Below are 10,488 nucleotides of genomic sequence, written 5' to 3'. Positions count from 1 at the left end.
GTAACCCTGGTGACCTGGTGTGATCTCCTGTGAATGATGGACGCAGGTTCACCTCCAGCCGGTGCTGAAGAAATGCTAAACTTTAGATCAGTTAAAAAGCAACCATTGATCGACCTACTCTACGAGCAGACGCACGTCTCGAGACACAGTGATGTCAGAACCTTGTGTGCCCACACGGCCTCGACCAAGAAACACTTCCCACACTTCCCCTTCTTCCTCCCTCTAAACTAAAAATCCAGCTCTGAAGAAACGTAAACCCCGACAGCCCCATTAACATAAAGAATCTGGAAATACTTTTGAGATGTTCCGTAAGGAGATGATCATTATTCTGCTGGTAAATGAGTGTGTGTGTGTATTTGATGTAGGTTGACATCAGCTCTCAATGAGAGTCAAACTCCACCAGTGGCCGACGTCAGGATCGGAGGCGACGGCTCCAGGCTGCTTCTTCTGCATTATACTTTTTTCTAATCTGCCTCTGCAGACGCGAGTCTCAAGAGCTTCGTAAGGCTCTGACGTCACTTACTTCCTGACTAGCCTCCAACAATGCGTGCTCTCGTGCGGGGGAGCGTGGGGGCGTCACCTTCAGCGACTCAAAGGACGACTGACGCAAGCGTCTGTGGTTGGTGGGTCAAGCCGAGCGGGGTCTGTGTGGGTACTGACATACAGTCAGGCCTGCTGAGAGTAACAGCAGCCCACTGGGAAAGTACACGCAGCAGGTGGTGCTCGGAAGTTCCACTGAAGGGTGTGAACTGTACGAAAGCCACCGCCGAGGCGCTGACACATTTATGGCTCCGGGGATATAACAAATATGTTTTACAGTTCACCTGACATTTTAAGACGCGTCTGAAAGTTCAACAACGTACCCTCCCACTCAGTGACTCCTCACAAACACCCACTTGGATGCGTCATACATTCAATATACTAAGGCCTAATTGAATTTGGCATTTACTGACCAAGGTGATTTCCAAAACACAGTTTTATACTTTTATAAAAAACACTCAAAACAGGAACATACAAATGAATGAGAGATTTGATGTCTCCATCTAGTGGCCCAACCTAAAAAGGGGAGAAAAGTGTATTTTTTCAGATTTCAGTTAACATCCAGGTGATTATCACTGAAAATGCATCCAAATGTTGAACATATATACTTTTATTCATATATATAATAAATTTCTATGTACAATTTATTCTTCTTTTGTAAAGAAACAAAATTAAAGAGAAAGCTTTTGATTGCAAACAGTGTTTCATACTAAAGGGAGGGAGAGAAAAAAATGGAAAAGTGCTAGAATGTGTGTGTGTTTGTGTGTGTGTGTGTGGACATGTCTTCCTATGGTTGTGTGGACAAATACTGGCTGGAAACAATCGTTGTGGGGACATTTCGGGACATTTTGGCCGGTCCTCACAACTTCGGTGCCGAGTTTGGTTTTACGGTTTAGGTTAGAATTAAGTTAATGGCAGGGGGAGGAGTTAGGCATATATGTGTGATGGTTATGGTTAGTGTACAGATCCAGGGGATGCATTATGTCAAATGAGTGTCCTCACAACAATAGAAAGAGCAACATGTGTGTGTATGTGTGTGTTTTCCTTCTTGTTTTCTATGTTTTAGGTAGATACAACAGGGGTTTTCCATTGTTTTACAAGGATATGAGCGTCTGAAGGCCAGGACTCCCCTTAAAGTCACTTGGAACTCGCGAAAATGAGAAGTGTCTGAAGTCAATCATGAGGAGATTTACATCACAAACAGCTTCCAAATGTCCATCATACACAACGTGAGGCTTTGGCTTTGTAACTTTTGTTTCTCCGAAGCTCACACTCGAAAGAGTCACGACGATGATGCTTGAAAAGCAAACTGGTTCTATCTCACGCCAACCCTGCTGTGGTGGGCGTCCACTGTTTGCAATCCTGTACGTTTGTTGATTGGCTCACGTAGAAGTGTTTGAACCGAACTGTCCGGAGCGTCAGGGTTTAATCACCGACAGGAATAACGATACATTCGACAAAGAACAGCTAGGACAGTGGGCACAACTGGCCACTGGTTCACAAAGGGTGATGTCTGATTGTCTGTCAGTCAGTCGAAGTAGACAAAGTATGACACCATCAACGCAACATGGGCACATAAATAACATCAAAAATTTTTATCCAGTGTACGGATTCTTCCTTTCCTTTAGAACGTTTGGCAAGAGGTAACGCCTCCCCTCCACAACAATGGTAATACTTTAAAAACAAAATGTATTCATAAAACGTCTTTTCTTTAAAGCAGTTGAGACAGTCATGCAAGAGGCAGCCTAGTTAAACTGGCTGCGGGGGGGGGCCTCCCTTGTTGAAGTCTTGGCAGGTGAAGAACTTAAATAAACCGGTGGCAGTGCCACACCAGAAAGGAAAAGAGGCCGAAACAGGTTCAGTGAAAAGAGTAAAAAAATGTTTGGCTATCTGAGTCAGGAGAGATCCAGTCCGAGTCCAAGGATCCCAGAAAATCAAAAAGTACTTAAGTGCGGGTTGAAGGTTTTCGGTCTGGGTCCTGGGGATTGAGATCCAGGCCCCGGACCTCTTAAAGGTCTCGCAGACCCCCTGGAGAGCATGTCTGCAGCTTTAAAGAATCACCACATTGAATTCACCGTTTCACAAACTGTACACGTCACGTCAATACAAAAGAGGGTTTCCAGTCGCCGAGGACCCGTGGTTGTAAGTGTGAAAGGACTCCCCCCCCCAGCTGTGCTCAGTCCTTTGTGTGGACATCAGAGGGAAAGACAGACAGCGGGGGGGGGGTGGAGGTGGAGGCCGAGTCAGCGTCTACATTCGGAACTTGGAGACAGAACAGATCTTAGAGGGAGGGGCGGGTTGGTGGAGGATTGTTTTGTGCTCGATGAGTTTTCAAGGCACTGTCCTGTCACATGATGTCAACAAAGAACTCACAGGGGTTGCCCATGGCGTGCTGGAAGGACTGGCGGCTGGCGGTGAGCTCGGGAGGAACGGACGCTAACTCTCTCCCGGGGGGGGCTCCGGGGGGCGTGCTGCTGCTGACCGAGGTCTTGGGGGCCAGACGGGCCAGACAATAGGGAGGAGGCAAGCCGGGGGGGCCGTAGGAGGAGGCGTGGCTCCGCTCGCTCTGCGCACAGGAGCCTGGCGCGGCGGGCTTGGTGAAGGGGGCGTGGCTGTAGGTGAAGGGGGCGTGGCTGTTCTGTGAGTGATGGTGGCTCCTGTGGGACTGGCTGTGGCTGAGGCTTGACCGGGCGTGACTGTGGCTGGAGAGGGCGTGGCTCTGGCTGGAGAGGGCGTGGCTGTGATGGCTTATCTGGCTGGAGTGGGCGTGGCTGTGGTGGCTGATCTGGCTGGCGGACCTGTCTACGCGCCTCCCTCCGCGGACGGCGGGCTCTGACTCGCCGCATGTTGACCTCTGACCCTTCTCCTGTGGGGAGGAGCGTCTGCCTTTGCCTGCACTGGGGTTGGATCCACTGCTTCGGCTTCCTGTTGAGAGGTGGAAACAAAACACTTTAGCTTCTCCTCCTGAAATACAAACACAATCAACTACAAATACACAAGCTGGGTCTCAATCCAGGAGCAGAATCTTTCAGAGGCTGCATTTGAAAACTGTTTGCATCTCAGCGGCGTGACTAAACTGTTTGATTTGAAGGCTCCTTCAAATGCAGTTAACAACTTCGTCTTCTCATCCCCGACAAACAAAGGCTCCAACAGGTGGATCCTTCCTTGCCCCACTAACTTTATAATAGTGTATTTTACAATTAAATGTAGATAGACTGTTATATATTTGAGTACCAATGTCATCTGTATGAATAAGAGAATGAAAGAACAAGGAAATCTTTTGGACAATCTGAAGTGGTACATAGCTGTTAATATTGAGGTGAGATAATATATAGTAATTAAACACATTTAAATATATTTCCCACATTATAACACTCATTCTTGCCAGAAGTGCCTTTTGAGTACTTAATGCTTTATGTACTAATTTCTAGATTTCATTGCGCTTTTGGAACAAACTGTTTTTCAAAGACGTAATTTCGCTGGCAAGTAACGAGACGTCCAATGCTTGGGTATCACACTACAACTCGACTGAAAAACTAATGTTGGACATTCAAATCCGATCACAGACGTCCTCTGTAGACCGGACCAGGAGGTGGTCTACGTGGGTCGGGTGGTCTGCGTCCTCTGAAGGATGAAGCCCCGGAATTGAGACACAGCTACATCACCTGCAGCTGCTTCAGAAACAGCTGGATTTTTATTACTGATCAATAAGGAGGCAGAAGGTCACACGTTAAACAAAATATATTGCAAAAGCTTATTGAAGCCTTCATGAACGACTGAAGACACAAACAGGCAGCGTCTTTGTTGTTATATATATATGTGTATAAATGTTATTTGGTGCACATTTTGTTTAAGGTGTGACTAATTATTTTCTTATGCAGTTTATCAAGAGTCAACAGTCAAGGGCAAACGAAATTAAACTCAAAGGTTTGTTTCCCCAAAATCCACCTGCAGCATCTAATCCCATCGACTTTCATCTGATGCTCGTGGAAAACACCGAAACATTCACAGATTAGAAATACAAACATGATACACCCGCACCAGAGAGACACTGCTACACAGCACTTTGTGCACAGTGTAGAATAACACAACTCTTATTATCTACACATTGTCACTTTAGTTTTAAAAGTAGAGGTTTGTGTCACGTGTCAGTGCTGCTGGTGGGAAACTGATGGAGGTGTACCATGTTGTTGCAAAATCAAATATTCCTCCATCACTCCCACTTCCTCACTGAGCCCAACAGTACTGGGTAGAGTGGTGCATGATCGCCCCCTGTCTGTGGGAATGATAGCCACAAGCCTTGGAGTGATCATCCTGCGTCATGCACCCCCCAGCACAGTATGAATGCCCCCCCGAGGTGCAGAGAGGGAGAGTCACACACAGGAGACAAACGGACGAAGGGAGACGCATGGGATGGGCGGAGAGGGAAAAAAAATAATCTCAAGAACTACAGTAAAATAGGTGGAGAAAAGAGGGATGGAGAAATAATCAATGGCTAAACAGAGAGACAGAGAGAGAGAGAGCAGCAGAGGAGGGGGGGGGGTTAGCAGGCTTACCAGTTCCCCCAGTGTCCTGGGACTACCTCCTCCTTCAGTCTAACGTTGCCCAGCAGAAACAGAGGGAACAACAGAATTACACACACCTCCCGGCCCACACTACCTAATGGGACCCGTCTGCATCTGGCCCATGGGCTCATAGATTTAGCGAGCAACCTCTGGCAAGATGGCCGCCATGTGGTGACGTCCGGCTCCGTCAATGAGACATCGAGTCTTTATATATATCTATGCATGGGCTCATCACCTATATTAACCCCCCCCAGTCTGTCATTGGTCCTGTTCTTGTCATCCAACTTATAAAAAATAACATCCCCTCAAAAAAATGCAAACATGCACACATTCAAACAAGCAGGCAGCCGCATCGTTAGCAATGAGCTGAAGCCAAAAATAAAAATAAAACTGCAACTGGAATTAATAAAAAAAATTAATCTAATGACTGTTCCTGTTCTTGCAAAGGTGGCAGATAAACCAACAGAAAGAAAGACGTGAAGATGAAGTGGATGAATCACTTGAAATCGAATGAGATTGGACTGATGGACGCTCACCATGATCTGTCTGCAATGCTTGGTTTCAAACATATAGTGACACGTATGAACCCCACCCCCCCCCACCCATCCTTGTTCTCCACTCTCCTCCTCCTCCCAACGCAGGTGTCCACAACCATGCAGCAGCCACACAAAGCACCATCACGCTCAGGATGAAAAAACAAAAAAGATCACTCGAGAAACTGAAAACTGGAGACGGATGGATTTTGGGCGCCGATCAATTCAAGCTGGCGACTGATTGGATATTTTGAATTTGTGTTTTTGGAAGTACACACCCAGTACTGCAGAGCTGTCCGCTGCGTGACTCAAGATGCTCATGATTGACCTTCACAACACAGGAGGTGTTTTTTAGAAATGACACATATTTCATGAAGAAGAAAAATGCAGTTCAGTGTCAAACGTCTCAGCTTCTATTCAGATACGTTAGCATCGGAGTCAGACGTGTGTTTATAATACTGACGTCACGTGTCAGGAATACTTAGGGAACAATGTCATGTTGCATGTTGAGTCAAATTATTACATTAATCAATTAAAAAGCTCAACATAGGCGGGTCTCTCCTCCTTCTCCTCCTCCTCCTCCTCCTCACTGCTCACCCTCGCTGTGCTGGCTGCCTGCGCTCCCGCTGTGGAAGCTGTGGCACGGGTCGGAGTATCCTGGCGGGAAGCTGGGGGGTGCGGAGGGGAAAGGAGGGTAGGGGAACGGCTGCCCGCCCAGGGGCCAGGGGTTGCTGGTGGGGGGGAGCGGTGCCAGGGTGTCCTGCTCCGAGCCGCCGCCGCTGGATCCCTCGTTCAAGTTGAGCGACGCCATGTCTTAATGGAGAGGGAAAGATTTAGTGCGATCCTTAATAGGGTTTCGGGAAACTTTCCATGGGAAGTTAAGCTCGGGAATTTGGGGAATTTTGAAGAAAAAAAAAACTACGCAAATTAAACGCTGAGCAATAAAAACATCATTCAAAACTCTATTTTAAAGATGTATGGAATGCATTGCGTTGAATTTCCCAGCATCCTTCACTCTACAGCAGGGCTATTGAGGCCTGCTGTAGAGTGCAGGACTAGTCAGGTAAGTTTTGATGATATTACTGGGGAGAATATATTAGCATGCTGATTGAGGATTGTTCATCTGTTCATCTAGCCTATTTCCATTAATTTATCCATCAATTGTAAAATATGTTTACAGACGATTGCAATTGTTTGGCTAACTATTTATATCTCTGGCATTGCATTAGTGTTTTTTTACAAACTTTTTTCTCATCTTATCTACAGAACAATGCCACGTGCACTATCTCATGTGTGGAGACATTTCACCCCATCCAATGTAGAAGGAAAGGCTGTGTTCATTAGCAAATACTGTGCAAAGACCTATGTTAAGAATGACACAAAGATGCAGAAGCGTATAGACAAGTGCCCAAAGTTTCCTCAGAGCTCAAATCAGCCTAAGACAAAACAAAATGTTTATATTTATGTCTGAATATGACAAGGTAAATACAGTTAGTATAAATTACCCACAATATTTCCACTTTATTCCCGTTAATTCCCGTTAATTCCTGTATATTCCCGTATATTCCCGTATATTCCTGTTAATTCCCATGGAAAGTTTCAAACTTTGAAAATTCTCGGAATTTTGCAACCCTAATCCTTATACTCTTTAAATGGAGATTGCATTATTGACACAGGGAGAGAGGTGGCCGTACTTTGGCAGAGATCCCCGAAGGTGTAGTAGCACTGCTCGGAGAAGGTGATCTTGTTGACCGTGTGTCTCAGGTAGCCGTGTTTCAGGAGGCTGCTGGCGTACTTCCTGGCATCCCGCCGGTCCTTGAATCCTTCCACTCTGGAGTAGAGCCAGTCTACCACGTCAGCACCTGACACACACACACACACACACACAAGCACAGACACACACACACACACACACAGGTAAGCTCCTGCACTGATGTGTAGAACAGATGCTAGAAAATACTGGTGATATACACAATATCCAGAGTAACCTCACTACAGTCAGACGAGCTGCACAATGTTACAACAACTTTGAACTAAGTTAGTGGAGTTAATGCTGAAACTATGCAAGATACTTTTCAGTTCTCAAGCTTTAGACTGAGACTTGTATAGTTAAAAGAAAGATTGGAAATGATAATAAATGGTTTTGGTTTTGTATTTATAAAGTGCTTTTCTAGTCTTGATGACCACTCAAAGCGCTTTACAGTACAGTTTTACATCCACCCATTCACACACACATTCATACAGTGCATCTATTCACAGCACTTTGTTATTCTATGGGGGGCCATTTAGGGTTCAGCATCTTGCCCAAGGACAGTTCGGCAAGCAGATGGTTCAGACTGAGATCGAACCGCCGATCTTCAGGTTGGAGGACGACCACTCTACCCCTCAGCCACAACCGCCCATTAGGAATAATACATTTCTACCAAAACTTTCTTTCTGTTTTGTTTCCGGACAACAGAGAGGTACTTACCGATGACTGCGTTGGCGATTGTGATCTTCAACCACATCCTGTCTCGGATCTCGAGGCCGGAGTCCGGCAACTGCATCACCTTGACGATAGTTGCCATGTCCGTTTTACTTGCAGATAAGGGCAAGTCGTCAAACTCTGTCACAGGGAGAGGAGTTTTGAGAAATTCAAAATGTTGCAAGGTTATCATAATCACTTCAGAAAGGATGTGTGTGGTTGGTGGTTTTTACCGTAGTGCGGGTAAGGTCCTGTCAGGGCAGTGGTGTGAGAAATCCAGGCTGCAGGGTCAATGGGTCTCACTGGTTCAGCTGCAAAATGACATGGCATCAGTTCCTCTGCTACAAATGTAATACAAATATATTTGATCTGTTTTATGTATTTGCTAAGTAGAATTAGGATCTATATCCACATGACTGCACAGGTCTTACCACGAGGGATCGTGAAGTAGCTTCGTGGAGACGGGTCCCAGCATTTGGCAACGGTAAGACTAATAGGACTGGAGAAAGAATATAGTAAATTAGTATAAAGAATGCAGAGAACAATATAATATTTCACATATAAAAACATAAGTAAAAGAATAAAAACAGAAATCAAGCATGACCACTTATTACAATAATAACAACTAGATTTAGGTAAAAACAGGGAAAGCAGTACGATAAAAAATAAATGTTATGCTTTGATTTAAAGGAAGCTACTGACTCAGCCTAACACTTTTCCTCCTCTTATGAATATGAACCTGATATGAACCCTATTAAGCCATTTAAAAACCCAAAAGTTAGTTTAAAGCTAAATAATGCAGCAAACAGAAATCTGCAGTCAATACACTACTGAGCCTATTTCCTTGAAATTATGTGAAGGTGTGTGTCGTGACCCGAAGAAGAACTCATTACATTTTGGAGCAGATCCAGATAAAATGTGGAATTTTAACGAAATTTAATTTGTTTTTCACTTTCTTTAAAGTCATGAGACAGGGCGTTGTGAACTGTCATGTCAGAAACTGATTTATATCAGCAGCTCCATTTCATGCATGAGCAGAGAGATCAGGTCTCTGTTTCCTGAGGATAGCACTTACAACAAGTCAAACGCAAACTGACTCCCCGGAGATGATCTGCTTATTTATACTATAGAGTATTAGTGCGTGTGCTTTGAAATCTTGCTCTCAACTTGTTTAACCAGCGAGAGAGCGAGGCAGGAAAAGAGCTGATCACATCGTTTTACAAGAGGTCGCAAAGAGGCTGCGGAAAATCTAATCAGCAATCAGCAAATCTAAAAAAACAAAGTGTATTATATGAGTCAGCAGAGTTCAATCCTCAGCCAAGGCACAGCAGGCCCCTTATGAAACACATTAAGATTATCTAGATGTTTATCTGGATGTGCACACACACGTAAATATCAGTCCTGTAAACGTGCCTGATTCTACATAAATTATTCTGAGAAATCAAGGGAAGCGTTGAAAAACCCTCTATCTCACCATGTTAGAGAAAGAGAATCCACCCCAAAAATCGAAATAGTTCTTTCTTGGGTCATACCCTACCGCTCTATAAAATGTCATGGAAATTGGACAACTAGTTTTTGCTTAAAACAATCTGACACAGACGAAAAAACAAAACCCTTCTCTGGCCGATGTCACAACTGTTTTAGCAACAACAGATAAACATTTAGGGATGTGCTCATATTTAAGAGTCATGACCTTTTCTCAGCGTGCTTTGCTTTTAATTCTTTAAATCCTACGAATACCAGAACAGCAACCTCTCTAATTCCGTGTAAGATTACACCCAACATACAGTGAGTTGTTCTGTAAATCTGATCTGAGACTAAATCTGATCTGAGATCCGAACGATCCCTAACGCTCAGGAAGTGATCTGAACAGGTTTTTAATGTTCTTACCCGGTTTTGGAAACGATCTCTCTGAGAATCCTGACGGCGTCGTCATTGCTCATGTTCTCAAAGTTCACATCATTCACCTGGTTGACACAACACAAACATACATGTTCAACTCCACATGTCAGATTCCACTCATTATTTGTACATTGTGTGTTTTTTGTGACTAAATCATTATGTTTAACCTCTGCTACACAACTCAATGAACTCACACACATTAATCTCTGCCGTGCTCAGATGCCTGCAAATCCTAAGCTACTTCCAACGTAAAAAATAAAACCTATATTATGAATGCTGGTGCGGCAGGAAAGTGGAATCAGCCGTCGTGTGTTCGCCAGTAGGTGGAGCCACTGAGATCAAATAAGAAGAAAGTGGCAGGAAGTGGATTTTAAAAGGGCCAGAAAACCTAAGTTCAGCTTTCACGCTGAGAATCAGCAGCAGCAGACGTGTTGTCATCACACCCAGCACTGATATATAACACAATACTACATCACAAATACAA

At 44.6% G+C, this 10,488-nt stretch overlaps 1 protein-coding gene across 1 annotated transcript in view; it reads right to left on the bottom strand.

The window, feature by feature from the left end:
• Positions 1–970: 970 nt before the first annotated feature.
• The window catches only part of LOC133004780 (segment polarity protein dishevelled homolog DVL-1-like), a 29,473-nt gene continuing 19,955 nt past the window's right edge, over positions 971–10,488 (bottom strand). The window contains exons 9-15 of the mRNA XM_061074296.1: positions 9,993–10,069; positions 8,534–8,601; positions 8,336–8,413; positions 8,109–8,243; positions 7,333–7,500; positions 6,236–6,451; positions 971–3,465 (exon numbers count right to left, since the gene is read on the bottom strand). Coding sequence (XP_060930279.1) covers positions 2,888–3,465; positions 6,236–6,451; positions 7,333–7,500; positions 8,109–8,243; positions 8,336–8,413; positions 8,534–8,601; positions 9,993–10,069 — 1,320 coding nt within the window. The 3' untranslated portion in view covers positions 971–2,887. The remainder of the gene's footprint in view (positions 3,466–6,235; positions 6,452–7,332; positions 7,501–8,108; positions 8,244–8,335; positions 8,414–8,533; positions 8,602–9,992; positions 10,070–10,488) is intronic.

Source organism: Limanda limanda, chromosome 7 (assembly GCF_963576545.1).
Source record: "Limanda limanda chromosome 7, fLimLim1.1, whole genome shotgun sequence".
In the NCBI taxonomy this organism is placed as follows: Eukaryota; Metazoa; Chordata; class Actinopteri; order Pleuronectiformes; family Pleuronectidae; genus Limanda; species Limanda limanda.
This window is presented reverse-complemented; position numbering and strand designations above follow the sequence as displayed.